Source organism: Zonotrichia albicollis, chromosome 1, assembly GCF_047830755.1.
Source record: "Zonotrichia albicollis isolate bZonAlb1 chromosome 1, bZonAlb1.hap1, whole genome shotgun sequence".
Classification (NCBI taxonomy): Eukaryota; Metazoa; Chordata; class Aves; order Passeriformes; family Passerellidae; genus Zonotrichia; species Zonotrichia albicollis.
Window position 1 is genome coordinate 132,217,816 of NC_133819.1, and position 16,777 is coordinate 132,234,592.

The 16,777-nt window shown below is 40.0% G+C and overlaps 1 protein-coding gene across 1 annotated transcript in view; it reads left to right on the plus strand.

Moving 5' to 3' along the window:
• The window catches only part of NIPAL2 (NIPA like domain containing 2), a 49,553-nt gene that overhangs the window by 18,116 nt on the left and 14,660 nt on the right, over positions 1 to 16,777 (plus strand). Inside the window, 3 exon segments of the mRNA XM_074528879.1 lie at positions 3,839 to 4,010; positions 13,155 to 13,214; positions 15,205 to 15,326. Of these exon segments, the coding sequence (XP_074384980.1) occupies positions 3,839 to 4,010; positions 13,155 to 13,214; positions 15,205 to 15,326 (354 nt within the window).

A 16,777-nucleotide genomic window follows, 5' to 3' on the forward strand; every position in this document is an offset into this window, starting at 1 on the left:
CAAGGTAGGTTACTGTGTTACAGAAGGAAGTCAGGTTTGACAAGCAGAACTTTCTCCTCATGAAGCTTTGCTGGCTGTGACCAATGACTCTGTTGACCTCGAGGTGTTTTACAATACCTCCCAAAATAATCTTTTCTATGATTTTGCTGGCACTAAATTGAGACTGACAGGTCTCAATTCTGATTCCTGTCTGACTGACAGGAATTTTTCAGGATTCTCCTTCTTGAAAACTGGGACAATGTTCACCAGCTTCCAGTCAGCTGAGAGATCAAAATCAAGAGAGATTTTGCAATGACATCAGCTAGTTCTTTGAGGATTGGATGAATCCCATCAGGCCCTATAGATTTTTAGGGATCCAGCTGGAGGAGTAGATCCTGCACAAGTTCAGGGTCAGCTGGGATTTGCTCATTCTCACAGCCATGGTCCTCCAGCTCAGAGCACCGAGACCCCCTTGGTCCATCATCTGTGTTGAAGACAGAGGCAAAGAATGCATTAAACACCTCTGCCTTGTCCATGTCCCTGGTTGTGAGGGGCCCATCCACATCCTGTAACAGATGATGTTATTTCTATGCTGCCTTTTGCCATTAATGTATTTGAAAAAACTTCTTACCATCTCCCACATTTCTGGCCAGCTTCAAATCCAATTGGCCTTTTACTGCATGAATTTTCTCCCTACAGTGGCAAGCTGCATCTCTTATTCTTCCAGGTCACCTGACCTTGCTTCCACAGGGCACACACCTTCCTTTTTTGCCTTAGACCCAAAAGAGGATCCCTGTTCACCAAGCCAGCCTTCTGCTTGACTTCTGACACTGGGGAATTGCTGCTCCTGTGCCCTTGGAAGGTGATGTTTAAAAAGCGACCAGCACTGACAGACCCCAGCACTACTGAAACATTTCCCACGGGACTTTTCTAACTAGGTCCCTGAACAGCCTGAAGTCTGCTCTCCTCATGTCTGGAGCTGAGGTTTTGCTGCTCTTTTTCCCCTTCAACAAGGATTTTAAGCTTGATCATTTTGTGGTCTCTGTGGCCAAGACGGTGCCATTCACCACGTCACTCACGAGAGCTGACAGGCAGCAGATCAAGGTTGGCACCTTCCTGAGTCAGCTCCCTGAGGACCTGTTCCATAAATGCATACAGACACAAAGATTTTTACAATATTGGACCCCAAAACAACTTTGGCCAATTTAGTTCTTCTTCTGCAATTAAGATAAAATAATCTGAGTAAACACTGTTTAAATCATAAAAGTAAAGGAAGGCGTTGTCCTTACAACTATGGTAAAGCATTGTAGGATGTCAATTATAAAAGACTTTCTGGTTTAATAGTTAGAATACATACTCAGTAGAAAGTTACATTTTTCATTATAGTCTGTATCTTGTAGGCTTAGTTGTATTTTGAGGTCTTATAACAAAAGTTTTTAAAGCACAGAAGACATTGTTGTGTAAATTGTTCAGAAGAAGTAGTTTTGCTAGCTAGTGTTTTAGAAGTTGTACAAGTCTCATATAAAGCTACTTCTTGCTTTTTCTGTAAAGAATGAAAGAGAAAGTTGTGGAATATGAAAGTTTCTGTTCATAGTAACCCAATTTATAAAGCTAGAAGGTTCTTCAGTGATTCCCTTCTATTTAAACATCATTAGCTGGAGAATCCCATAGAAAGAAACCTGTTTAGCCAGAGGAGGTAGGCAAGTTGAGATGACTGCTGGAATTTCCAACAGGAATTCCAACCTGCAGGTGGTGACAGCACTAGGACAGGCCCTAAGAAAACCTCTGAAGTTGAAGTGGAAAGATAAAGGTGAATTGAAGAAAAGTGAAGTGGAAATTCAGTCTGTCCATAATAATGAGATTGTTCAGAGTTCATATCTTTTGTCTGCTGAGGGTACTGGGTGCCAAAGTAGATGCTTTGCAAGGGGATGTACCAAGGCATACAAGCAGACTTCCATTGACTTGTAATCATAACAGCCCTTACTGGATTTGAACTATCAGCTTTTTAAATGCTGATTAGGGAAACCCAATGGTTCTCATTGCCATTTGACGGAAAGTTTAAACTGAATTTTTTTATCCTTTAAATTGGGGTTTTCTCCATTTAGTAACAATAACTTCTAAATATGAATAATGACTTTCCCTAGATCTCAACATTTATTTTCACATCCTATTAACTGGACAGGCCAGATTTTTTTGTTCTGTCCCTTTCTGACCATGTAGTCCATTATCCTGTTTCTCTTCCCTCTAGCAGGTTGTCTACTAAAGAGCAGCTCATCATTTGCAATTTCAGCTGAGTTATAAACAGCCTCCACCTAAATACCATTTGCACACATCACTGTGCAAAGAAGAAAGACATCTGGAGAAAGAAGGCTGTAGGGGAGTTGCTGAGCTCACCTTCCTCTGTTTGCTGCACATCTTTTCAGTCTCACTGTGTCTTCAAAAGTTAATCCTACAAGAATCTGGGGTGAAAATACCCCTCAGGATTCAGTTAAGAATTTGTCCTCTTTAATTTTTGGCAGAAACTCACATTCTTGAATAATAATTTAGTATTATTTACTATTAATTTAATTTGTATCTTTATTGGGGTTTCTTTGTTTATAAAAATGGAAAATCCATTTTGGATGGGTGGCACAAGTTTTTCTTCTTGGAGGGCTAAACTTTCTTCTAGAATTTCATCCCCTGAACACGTTCCACAGCACAGAGCTGCAACAAAGTGCTGCATCTTCTCAACAAGAGCACTGACTAAGACTATGGGCTATCACAGACATTGCTGTTTGTCCCATGCTCTGTCAAGTAGCCTACAGAGAAGGATGGGAGTATGAGGAAAATCCCTTGCAACCTCCCCGGGCTCTGCAGGGAGACTTCTAAAATCAAATATCAAGTGATGGAGAAAAAAAAAATTCTTTTACTACCATTTGTACTGTAATAACTGTATCATTTGATTTCCACCTTGTTTGACCCATGTGCAGAAAGGCTGGAGAGTAATTTGAGAAAGGAAAATATAATCTGCAGAATATAAGAAAGGAAAATATAATCTACAGAACATTGCATCATTCCCAGTTATGACACTTTCTTGATAGAGACTGCCTGGACTCTGTTTCAGAGGATCAGTGTGATCAAAGACAAATTGTCTTGCTATATACACATTCTTGCTGTACAGCCAGAGAAAAAACAATTACAACTTGTGCCAATGATACCTTCTTCATGTAACAGGAAGTGTTCATGAAGTATTACTTGAGCATATGTTATACCTGTGCCAACTGTTTTTTCTTTAGAAAATAATGCTTTACTTATGATCTCCTTCTAAGGTAAAACAGGAGACTGTAGCGAAATCATACATTCTATTTAATTAATTTAGAGTCCTCCCTACAGAAGATGTAAGTGCTGCCTTTTTCATTTTGAAAGTATATTTGTGGCAAGGATAGGTTTCACAGACAGGAGCACCCTGGTGTCTGTTCCCCTGTCCAGTTTGCTGCCACAGTTCTGATTCGGCCCCATCTCCTGCCTTTGAGTGTTTCCAGATTCAGAGCACAACTGCTGAGTTTTGCTTTGAGACAGGAGCAGATGTGTGCAGTGATAGCTAGGAAGCACTAGCCAGTGTTCACTTAGCATTTTTCAGGTTTATTCAGAGGCCTAAATTTTCAGCCCTTTCCAGCACGGCTAAGAAAGCACATCTGAAGCAGCACTGAGTTAACACAAAGCTCTGCAGCAACAAGCTCAAAGTCATGTTTGAAAAGAAAACCTTGATGCACCTGGAACTTGAAGTTGACAGCCCCCTTAATTATTCCACTTCTGTCAGACATAAGAACACAATGGAAGTTTTTCTATTCACGCCTGTTCCTGATAATTCCTTTTCTAGAAATGCGCTCACCTGCGGCTGGCTTGCCGGGCAGAGCCAAAGCCATGCTACAGGAGCAAGCTGTGGTGCTGTGGCATTGCCCTCCTGGGGCTGGCAGAGCTGGGCACCTTCTCAGCCTATGCCCTCGCCCCCATCGCTCTGGTGGCTCCACTGGGATCTGTTTCTGTCATAGGTGAGACCATTTGCCATTTCTTGCTCGGGTATGTGCTTCAATCAAATGCTTGCTTCTGGCTAGAGGAATGATACCACAGAAACTGCGGCAGGAACACAAGAGGAAAATGTTAATGTCGTGGTTTGAAAAGAAATTATTCATATAATTACATGAGCTGACAGTTTGACAAAAACTGTCTACTTAAATGAAAGACTCTTCTAATATATTTCTTTTTCCATGGTTTTGTCTTTTGTGTCACTGTGCTCTGCTAGCTCCTGCCCAGTGCTGTAAGGGCTCCAGTTCTGCAAGCCCCCAAAGAGGGAGACCGGCATCCTGCTGCATGCTCAGAGCTGTGCTCTGATCCTGAGTACATTTTCTGTGTTACCATCACACCAAGTAGTGTCTGCTGCCTGTTCACCATGATTCATGTTGATGTGGGCAAACTTGCTTGACACTCTGCGGTGTGTGACAGAAAGGGCCTGGAAATTTCCAGAAATGTTTAGTACATTTATGGACATTATTAAACATGTTCATTTGTTCCTTTACATTCAGATTAATTGGACTTTAGCTGAAGTGATAGGATCTCACTCTTTACTTCATGTGGAGGTTTTTGTTATTAAGGTGCTCAGGTATGAGATGTCTGTTTCTTTGACAAAGTGACACACATTTGAAAATATGTCTTTATGTTGTGCTAGTCTAAAGCAGGGTGGACAGGGCAATATTGCCCAGAAGCTGTAAAAACAGGAATAGAGGGTGCAGCTACATCCCTTAACCTGGTCACTTCACATCCCTTAACCTGGTCACTTCACAGCTGAATCATCCAGGACTGAGAGATCTCAACAGTTCTGAATATGCTGGAGCTCATTTACTTGCTATTGGCAAGTGATTACATTGCATGGTCTCCAGCTACCAGTTGCGTGCTTGGAAGTGACACTGCAGTGAGTGGCTCTCCATGGGAAGGTAGAAAAGATGAAATGCCTTCCCAGTGGAATGCCTAGCTGTAGTGAAAGGAAGCTGCTCACAATATATAGGTTCAATTTAGCAGAGAGAGAGGGAAAAGGAAACTGGAGGCAATTTACTCCAACCTTCAATGTTAAATTCTGTTGCAGAATTTCAGATATAAAGCCATGTTAGTTCATCATAGTAGGAGAGAGTTCTCAAAGAAAGGAATGACATATTACCTGAGATGAAAATGTAAATTATTATGACATACCCCAGTGTGATTTTGGTGACACTAGTTATACCTGTAACAATTGTGGGCATTGTCAGAACTTCTCTGCACATCAAAGAACATTGTCTAATCTCATTTGTTGTCCAAGCTGAATAAAATGCAAATATAGAAAATTAGAAAGAAAAAGCAAAAAGCAGTGAGTAGGAAGAAAAATCCCAATATTTACTAAACTGTAAAAGATGAGATCACATTTAGGGTAGATTTTTATCCAAGCAGATTCCTTCTTTGCTTTTTCAGAAAGTGAAGAAATGTTGCATCTGGTGATCCCAGCACTTGACACTTCCCTCACTTACAATAAATACCAAGAAACCATTTTCCTAACTGTTATATCTTACCAAAATTCTCACCCATTTTATTCTTTTAAACTGTCTCAGAATGCTTATTCTGTAAGATCTCAGAAAGCACTTTAATATCTTATATTCCATTCCCATAAATCAGCTGACAGTGTCCATTTCACAGCCCAAACAATAGAAATATCTGAAATTTTATTTAGTCTAGCAAACATTCCCTTAAGGAAGAGCAAGTAAAAATCGTGCAGACAGTAAAATTACAGCAATAACTTCCCAGTAACACTTCCTACTACAAGATACATTCCTGTCTTCTGAAATTAAAGCCAGAGAGAGAGCATCCCTTCAATTTTAAAGAGTTCATCATTTAGGGCAGTGACAAACTGCCCAAGTCATGTGTGCATCATCTGCTAGCAACTGGGCCAAGGGTAGTTTAGGCAGCAGGTTTTCCAGTTTAAAAGATCAAGAAATAGTTTTCTCATGACGGGGTGACCACTTTTAAGTGGTGGGAGTGGCCTTTGCAGAGTCTAGCTCACAGGTTTTTTTGTGGTATTGTTGAATGTCTTTCATAAATTAAATTTTTTTTAATGAACAAATTAAGTACTTGATAACAAACTCCAAATGCATACCTGAACCCCAAGTCCAACCTTCTGAGAAGCATTTTGTTCCCAAATTCAGTGTCAGCATGTCCCATATGGTAAGGGCTGACTCTCAGTGCCATTGGAAATGCAGGACATATGGTGTGCTGGGGAGAAATGTGCTTTGCAGTGTGTCCAGGCATCCAGGGGATTCTCTGCAGGTCTCTGGGTTTGCAGGGAGTTTCCTTTGCTTTCCTTTGCTCCAAACCAGGGTTTGGAGGAGGAGAAGGCAGACTGGAGTCTCTGCCCAGAATGGATTTGGGCTGTACCCATCATACATATCCAGACTTCTGAGACGGGAGGCATCTTAAAATAGATGGAGCCAACATCTATTATGCTCTGCCACCACATTTAACTACATCCAACTGGATGTTGCACTTAACCTGGTATCAATTAAATAGTGAAAACTTTGTGCCTCTTTCTATTGAGCTGGATTGTTCCAGTGTCTTGTTTTTAAAAGAATAGAGCACCAAAGATCATGAATTGGCATGGTACCAATAACTTTAATTTTTTATTTTTTTTTTTAGAATTAAGAGAGAAAAACTATATATTTTTCTTCTTACACAGTGGAAGTATTTCTGTGTGTGGTTGCAATGATGCAAGCTCTACATCTGTTCAGGGTTTTAAATAGTTTGAGAAGACAGCAGTTGTTTTCTTCAAGAGGAGAAATTAGTAAATTTTTAATTTAAAAGTGGAGGAGTAATACATGTTTGATGTGATCATTAAGAAACTTTCTATACTTAAAAAGTAAAAGTCATGTTTTACACGTAGCTTGGGTAATTTTAGGTTGCAGTGGTTTTTAGCTCATCGTCTTGCTTTTGCCTGCAGAAATGACTTGGGGATGGGAAAGGTGAGGAAGAGTCAGTGGCATTGGAGACCATTTCTTCTGCAGTGTTCACCATTCTGTGGGGAGTTGCTTTACACTTGCCTCACCCAGCCTGACATTGTTAAGATCCCTTTGCATTTTTATATGCTCCTGTAAACAGCAGTGGGAGGCTTCAGTCCTGGGAAAGTTATATTCCTGAGATACTTTAGGAAGATTCTCAGATACTCCTGTAGAAATGGATTTCTCCTGCACACTGTAATGTTACATCTTTGTTGCCCAAGAACTTGGAATTCTGAGGACTCTGTTACTAATGATACCTAGGAAGCATTCACTAAACTCTTCTTTAAAATACTTGATTTGTACTTGCCTAGAAAAAGCAAAAAAAAAAGGATATTCAGGGTTTTCCTTCTCTCTGCAGTGTGTATGTCCTATATACCGGGTTCCAGAATTAAGCGCACCTTAATGGTCTCTCTTTTGAGCAGTTTCTCAGATGGGAAAAAATGTTTCATGTTTTGTTCACCACTTTTCCAGTACTAATCTTTGATCATGTTAGAAATGTTACAGGTTCAGTGTGCGAGACAGCTGTCAAGAGGCATCTGTAATGTCTTTCTTTGTATTCAGTGCTGCATTAATCTCCATCATATAAACTAAGAATAGCTTTTAGAAGTCAATTAGATGTAATGAATTTGTTCCCAGGTGTCATTTGAGCTGCAGCAATTAAATGTACTGTGTAACTCATCGTCTCTCCAGATTTTGCTGACTCTGTGGCAGACCACAATAGCTTCTGTTTGGGGATGGATTGAAGCATCTTCAAGTTTTCAGTACTGGGAGGGTCCTGAATCACTTCAGCTTGGAAGACAGGCTGAGAGTCTGTTCACATAAAGCATATTCTGAGGTCACATCTTGGAATGTGACTGCCAGCAACTGCATCCTCATAACTGGAGCACTGCTCAAATGATTTAGGGCAAAATCAACTGGGTGAACTTAAACTGCTTGATTAGATGGAAGCACACCCTTTAATTGCATAATACAGAGTAAATGCTTGGTCTCAAAGTGAAATATTGTTGCAAAAACTGAGAGAGGTGAGATAGTCTTTGACTCATATCTAGTTCTCTTCCCTTGGTATTTCATCCAGACCACTGGTGAAGTGTTCTGCATGGGTGAGTTTAAATGCCTTTAACTGACTGAATCTGTTAAGCTTAAGAGAATTAACATTTAAAGCAAATATGAAATTTTGTGGATTTTTTTAAACTGTTTGAGAAGACAGTAGTGCAATCAGTCTTTGCATTTATTAGGAGAGCATTAATATTTTTAAATCGTGCATAAAGCTCATCTAGGAATTGAAAAGAGGAAAAAATATAATAATATTGTTATTAACTGTTATGAACAGTTATATGTGTATATAACTGTAACGAACAGTTGTTACAAAAACTATTTAGGGTAAAATTAGACAGTAAAAACAAGAGGCAAAAAGGTTATATTCATAAACAGCTTTAGTATTAGGAAAACAGCTCAATAGTGTTTTGTGAAATAGTTTTGCATAGGAAAAATAAATCATGTACACACACTTGAGTTTTTTATGGCTGGATTGGACAAAATACACAAAATACATACCATGAATCAGTATGTGTTTTCTATCTTTTACTTCTGTTGTGTATTATCCCTTTCTTAAAGAAACAAACACAACCCAATCCTAACTACAGCTTTCATGTCTAGGAAGCAGAGGAGTTATTTTGTGAGCCGGATTCTCACCATTCATTGTCTGCTAGTCGCAGAACCCACACATCACACTGCTCTTTATTTCTATTTGTGCTGGAGAAAACCTACATATGGAGATAATTGTGAATGATCACTCTCCTAAGAGAATGAGCATCTGACTGAGCTATGTGTAGCACCATTACAGCCCTTCCTCAAGTCACTTAATTGCATACCATAAAAAACTCAAATCTTTTTATCAATTTTTTCAATTGACATTGAAGTTCACATGCTACAATGAATACATTCTTATTCAATATATGTGAATATACGATCATTCAATATATAATTAATATATTCATTCAATAATGAATGTAAACCAGCCTGGTTTATGCTGATGTATGAAAAGATGAAGATTTTTAGATAACAAGTTCCTGAACAAACCCTTTTCCCCCCTTTTCCATCCAACAGTTTTTATTTATCATGATTTTGATGTAGTGTCAAATCATATTTTCCATTTTAATTTCATGAGCATTAAGAAAGGCTCTGTCATGTGGATACAAGCATTTTAAAGGACCTATTTACTTCTCAAATTATGGGTATTAATACAAGCATGCAATCAAGGCATGAAACAAACTCAAGGATTACCTTAGGATGTGCTGGTTCTGTGATGTTTAATCCTTAACAGATCATCTACAGATTTTCTGCCCTTCTCTTCATCTAGCAGGCCACCACTGTCACTGGGAATGGGAGCTGGATCTCTGCCCACTTTTGGAAATTTTACCTTAATAATTAGTGAAAAAGCTAAAAAATTATTCTAATTCACTCAAAAGTACCCAAGTCTTCTCAGATGCCAAGGATGCCTTGATGTCTTGAAGGCTGATAATCCAGCCCTGGGGCTGTCCATGTGTTGCATTCCCAAAGCCAGGGGTTCTAAACCAGCGAGGCTTCAGAACAATGATAAATTGCTTGTTTTTTTCCCAAGCTACTGCCAGCTTTGACACGATTTCTTGTCTGGGTTTCTGTATTGTTGTATTCTATTGCTAACCAATTAAAAAAAAAAAAGAAAAAACAACAAGAAGGAAACTATTCCTCACTTTGTCACAGATCTCAATTTCTATAACTATGTTTTTTTTAAAAAAAGAAAGCAAACAAAAAAAAACCATTGCAAAGATGTATTCATACTTTTCAGCACAGCAATTGCCCAAGTTCCTCAGTCTATTCACTCACAGACTGAAACATAATGTTCAATAGTTTATTTCTCACATCAGAATAATGGAGGAGGAGGAGGAAGCGCAGTTTTTATGAAGGAAGAGCAAAAGAACTCTGGCATGGGAAAGGAAAAATTTGGGCTGAGTGGTAGGGAATTAAACTTACACTGTGGTGATGGGGTGAAATCAAGGGTAAACGGGCTAGGAGGAAAGTATGGGGGTAGAACATCACTGGTAGAGAGGAGGAGAGGTGGGAAGATGCAAGACACCTCACCTGTGGTCTGAGGCAGGGTAGGAAAGGAGAGGAGAGTCTGGGGAGCTTCAGCAGGTCTGCATTTGGGATACAGTAAGGGTTTATATTCATATATCTGGTAGGCCTAGTTATCAGCCTCTGGATGCCCACATGCTCTCCTGCAAAGAGTCCACAAGTCCTAGGAGAACTCAGGTTGGAAGGAACCCCAGAAATGCCTAACCCAAGCTGCTGCTCAAAGCAGGATCAGCTTGGAGGCCTCCCTGCAGAGAGCAGAGCAGAGAGTGTGTGTTGGCCTTTGGCACAGAGCCTAAACTGCCTCTTTGGGAGGAATTAGTGTCCTGAGCAACTGAGGGCACCCAGAGCTGTGAGTGGGAGCACAGAGGAGCTCAGGAGGAGGAGCAGAGCAGCTGGGAGGGCTCTGGATTTCTCTCTGGGCTCCTGGGGAGCACTTTGATGTCTGTCATTTGTCCTGCCGGCCAGAAAAGGCTGCAAAGCCAGCAGAAGGCAAAACTGGCAAACACCAGCCTGCATTCCCAAGGCTCCTCTTGTACTCCTCCTTCTTGGCCCATCTGCAACAAGACAATCAGCTCTGGGATTCTTTGCTTTAATCTGATTCAAGCCTACCTCGAAAACTGAGGAATATGGAAGAATACCCCATGGTCAAACCTAGGAGATTAGACCCCAGAAAACTAACAAAAGTCAAATTAAAATATCACATTCTCTTGGCCATGCTACCATAACTTACCTAAAGTTTAGTTCTGGAGATAACAGCCAGAGTTTGTGAGGCTTCTCATCAGTCATGTATGTCTTCTAGCATCTCATCAGTTCTGTGCAACTGTTCTCTGCTTATTCTCCTTTATTTACCCCATTACCTTTTCTTCTTCACTTGAGTGCAACTGGAGCATTGGCAGCTTACCCCAGAGACAGCTGTGTTGTGTGTTCAGAGTATCTCCTGGGCCTCATTCACCTTGGTGTTATACCTCCCTTCCTACTGCAGCTTTTTCTCTACTCCCAGATGGTCTAATATGTGTCCTTAAAACCTCTCCTATTTTTAGATTCCTCTACATATTACTCTTCCTCATAGAGTATTAATTATACATAGATTCTGTTAAGCTCATGATGTTTGGTGCAATACCAGCTCTCTGGAGAGAGGGCTTGCTGCATTTGAATGCATTATTAAAGCAGAGGGACAAGTTTCATTACCTGGCTGCATTCCAGCAGCTCCTTGTGCCCACTGCCAGCCTCAGAGGCTGGGATCCCTGTAAGCTGGCATTTGGGCATAACTCATCTTACCCCAGATTGGATGCCAACAGTGTAATTGCATTTACTAGACCTCTGCTGAAGGCAGAGAATCCAGACATGGGGCACTCAAAACAAACAAACAAACAAAAAGAACAGCAAAAAAAAAAAAATCACTGAGGTATCTGTGCCTTAAGCTGCAGCTCTTTGCTGTGACAGAGACTATCTAGGTGAGTGATTTGAGGTGGGATTTGTAAAAGCTGTGAGAGCAGGGAGACAGAGCAGTAATTAATTCCTGCACTATCTTGGATGCTGTTGCTTCTTTACCAGTTTTTGTCCCTTTTTCCTAAACCTAGGTAGCTCTTCTATTGCCAGTGTTGCCTGGATACCTTCAGTGTCTTCAGCAAAGTCATCCCTGTAAAATTGAATAAAGAAAACCATATCAGGCAACTTAATTTCAGTGAGGCATTTTCAGTTGAAGATCCTTTTATTGTGCTTATTCGTGTGCACAGATCCCCATCACTCTTGCTACAGTTTAATTTTATGACTTCTGCTCTCTCTGATTTTCTGCTGACTGGAAAACAGAGGCCTGATGCTGAATTCCAATTCTCTGTTTACCTCTTGGTATGAACCTCTCTAGATTTTTCTAGAGTACATCTACTAGCTAACCACAAATTAAGTTTTCCACGAGAACAATAGAGATAAAGAGGCAAAGATAGTTGTAAAAATGCTGAACTGTTGTTTCAAGAATAAACCATGCGGTAGACAAGTAGAGAGCTCTTGTAGCAGCATTCCATGACTGTTTCAATGTGTTCCTTCACTGTTCCTCCTGAGCAGTCTTTCTTTGAGGTGAATGAATCAAACATTGCTGATGTACCTCTCACAGAGGACTTTACTCATCTCTTTTATCCAGCCTCTTTTTCTTCTTTTTAGAGGTAGCTGTTGTGTGCTGGGCTAGAGCCATGTCTCCCAGTCTCATCCATCCTAAGTTCAAAGCCATTCTTCCTCTCCAGCACACGACCCACTGAGCTGCTAACCACAAATCCTGCCCTGACCACTGCTGCTGCTCACCCCCCACTGCTGCCCATCCAGAGGAGGCAGGACTAGGGGCTGGCAGGGGTCAGATGCAAGAGCTGAGCAAGAGAAAGTGTTTCCCAGAAAACAGGAAATCATTTCTAGGACTTGCAGTTTTCTCCTTCCTCAGCGCAAGTCACTGTGAAAGACCATGGAGAGTGTTCCTGTACGTGTGTGGGTTTTCTCCCTGTTTGCCTGCAGACATCATGACCACTTAGCTCCTACTAAATACTACGTTCTTGCAGTGACTTTCTTCTTCTCAATTGCGCTGCTGTTACTTTGCTTATAAGCCTCTAATACATTGAAGACTAAAGAAGCAGAATTTTATTGCTCTGTGATGCAGTTTGCCTTGAGCACGTCCATACAGTGACTTGGTAGCCAAATGGGCAGTGAAACAGTAAGGTTGATCAGTGCCCAGTTTTCCTGACATTTCCACACATGACTGAATCAGAGCAGTTCCAGCAGTGTCCCTGTGTGGGAAATAAGAAGGGCATTGCATGTAAGAGCCTGCTGGATACGTCTGAAATCTTACAGGAAGTGAGTTTTGGTGGCTTGCAGGAGTGGACTGCTGGCTCTTTATATCATGGTATGGTGCAAAAACAACACCCATGAGATATATTTAAACTTGTCCCAAGTCAGGTTTCTGCAGTAGCACTTGATATTCTAACAAATATATGTATATTTATAAAAATCTTTATATATCTCTTCTAGGTAGTGCATTTATTTCTGTCTTTTTCCTAAAGAAGACCATGAGGACTGCTGATATATTGGGTAAGTAAGCATTTGCTAATTTAGACATGTGTGCTGCCATATGCTTAGCAAGCTGTAACTCTCACACAGCCCCCTACCTTCACACTCCCACTTTCCCAAGCAAGTGTTTCAAGGCAGATACTTTCAAAATTGGGAAAAAGTGATAAAAGAGAATCTTCAATGCATGAGGAAAAGACTGTATTCCCAAATCCTCTGCTCTTATAACCATAATTCATTCCTTATGTGCCCTTATTGCTCAAATTTATTTTCATTTTCTATTTTTGCCTCTGAGGTTGTCTTTAGTATTATCTTTATGAGTACAACACAGAATTAATAAAATCAGGGAAGTTATTGAGTTACTTATTCAAATATAAGATATTTTTTCCTACTGCATACCTATTGCACAAAAATTCAAGCTCAATTTAAAGTGATAACTATCCTTTAGTTTTAGTTTTATCACTTCAAAAAACAAATAATCATATTGTCAAGTGTTCAGCTGGGAAATGTGGTCTTCGCTGTAAAAGCTTGACAACTTTTTGCCTGTGTCCAAGATGTTTTTGCATATCAAGAGTGCTCCCATTGAATGCAGCAATGGTGAGAGAAAAGCAGGTTTCAGGGTTTGGGCTTTACACCAAGCCACCTCAGCTGGGACAGTGCACCTGATGCAGGGCACCTGATATTTCTGTGGGCTCCTAAAATCTAGGCTTGATTGTCCAAACTGTAGTGAGGACAGCTGTTCTCATTAATGTGTTGGAGAGATCTGTTCAGTATCGTTCCAGGAATACTATATATGATTTATTTAGGTTTGGAATCCAAGTTTGCCAGCTCAGCTGCTAAATTCAAACCCTCCCTCCCTTCACTGATTATGTTTCCCTTATGGCCTTAAACACTGTGTGTTGCTTTAACTGGTATTCAGCTGATTTATTTTATTTCTGTGAGTTTGACTTTGCAAGATGGATTTAACAATGTTGCTACATTCCATAAGAATGAGCTGTACGATGGGAAATATGGTGATGGTTTTGCAAGCACATAAATATAACACAGTTCTGCTTTTCCAAGGGAGCTGTTTGAGATAGCAGTGCCAACAAAACCCTCCGGATGTGCTTTGTTTTGTATTCCTGAGCCCTGCATTCCTCACCGATTTATAGCTTTACCAAGAATTTTAAAGATTACTTGAAGAAAAATTGATTAGCTAATATCTTCCTTAATCCAATACAGTTTATGATCTTGGGATCATCTCACTTCTATCTTGATACTTCAGCGAACATCTGTGTTTGTTACAGGCAGATGTCCACAAGGCAGAACTTGCAGATTTTTATTAAAAGCATAATAATGCAAGTTCAGCCTTGAAATGGGGCCCTGGCAGCCTAGTGGCTGAACAGTCTATTGCAAATCATCCTTTTATAAAACAGTTCATAGATCTGCAAATGCAACAGGCAGCGGCCAGAATGTTGGCCCTGTGACAGCTTCACTTGAGCACTGGAGTGGCACATGTGTGTTGCATCTGATGCTTCCAGGGCAGGTTGGTGGCTTGTGCACATCTCTGTGGCCACAGTGACTTTGGCACAGTCAGGTTTATTTGCACTGGTTAATCATCTAGCTGACTGCACTAGTAGGAAACTTGTCCTTTCAGTTTAGGCTAAGTTTGTGTGATGAACTTTGTGCCTGGGGGAAATACAAAGGATTAATTCTCCTTTGTGACACACTTGAAATTGCATTGTTGAGTTGGAACCCTAATTCACATGGCTTTACTGACAACTTTTTTTCACATTTCCAAAATTCTTTGAGCCTTTAGTAAAAATTAGACTATATAAGACCACAAATGCAAGGCAATCCAATTGACTAAGTATAGATCTGTTTAAATTGTTTCTAGTTTCTTCTACAAACTATTTCCTAATAAAAACTATTCTCTAGTTTCTTCTAGAAACTATTTCCTGATCAGATGGAAGTCAAGTATAACTACAATTACCAAGCACTGTATTTCCAAAGTAATGTGTCCTTTTCTTTAAAGGAGGAACGCTGACAATAACAGGGATATACTTGTTGGTCACATTTGCTCCAAGTGTACCTCAAGAGCTCACAGCAAGACAAGTGCAGAATTACTTAGTGAGCTGGCCTTTTTTGGTATATTCAGTGAGTATCTGGTTTGTGCTACTCCCTTACTCAGAAAACTGGGGTTACTGGGCTTTCTATAGCATTATGAATTAGTGGTAGAAAAACTCCTCCTGAAGATAAATTGTGTGACTTTCAAAGGAGAGAAAGTTCGCCATCATCCTACTGAATCCAAACTGAAAATGTGCAGCGACAAAAGATAGTTTTTAACTTCATGTCAGGGGAAAGTCATAATTGTGCAGGATTAGCAAGAGTGGAAAGATTTTGATATTTGGGGAACTTGGGGGAAAACCTAAATATTGGTACTGTTTAAATTTCCTATATATGCATTCATGCCACCTTGTCTGCCTGTACCTCTAAGTTTCAGGGCTTTTCTGGAATGTGGTGGAATTATGATTTTAAAAATCAGGCTATGTTCTTGGTTCTACTTTTTGTCTTTCATATCTCTCTGTTTTATTCCCATGTTGTTAAGCCTGGCTGAAAGGAGTTTTGTGTGGAGCTGAGATGTGAAGGGGTGCCCTACTTCACTGCCACTTAGGTTAATCTGAACTTGAGATAGAATTCAAATACAAAAACAACATTTTGATTAAAGTGTCTTTAAACAAACTTCAAACACCGTATATCTTATTTGATGTATTTAATTAACATCGGGAACAAGACCAGAGTGAGTAGGATGAATTTCTGTCCCTCTTTTCCCCTGGAAAGCTGAAAATGTTTTCCTCCAACCAAATGTAAAAATGCAATATTGGAGCTTCAGAAGCAGTTACTATTTCCCAGAACAGGGATTCACTCAAGTTAGAGTCTTAGTGCCCTGGCTTTTCTTAGTAGGAATCTCAGTTAGAAAGCCACTGAGTAGGCAGTTTAAGGACCTTAATCTTTTTAGCCAACTTGCAGACTTTACATGCATCTAACTATCCATTAACTACCAATTAAGCACAAATCACATGCTACCATAAAACACATTAATCCTCTCTTTCAATTTGCTGTGCATTTTAAACTCTCTTTCAATTTTTTGGGCCCTTTAAAAGATCTTGGAAGATGCTGATTCAGCTCAGTGGAAAAAATTAATATTCATGCTGTATAACTCACAACATGTACTTTTAATCAGGCAGTAGAGAGGCTTTTGAAGGCAATACTCAAGAGTTTTGGGAAACTCAGTAAGGATAGCTTCAGCATCTACAAGAGCTTCAAGAAGTCCATGCAATCAGCAGAGTATGAGGAGGGATTTCAAGATAGGGACATCAATGCTCTTTCTTTTCTACTGAATATCACCCTCTACCATGCAGTTCCACTTATAGATGATAAAGTAGCCTGACATTTTAGAGGCTGATTTTAAATTGTTGATTCACCCATTTATGTATACATGGGGGAGAGAGAAAACTCCCTATCCACACTCAGTGACACCAGAAATTTCTGTGTGATATACCATTCACATTTTCTTGAAAACAACAGATTCCTGGAAAAGGGCTTTT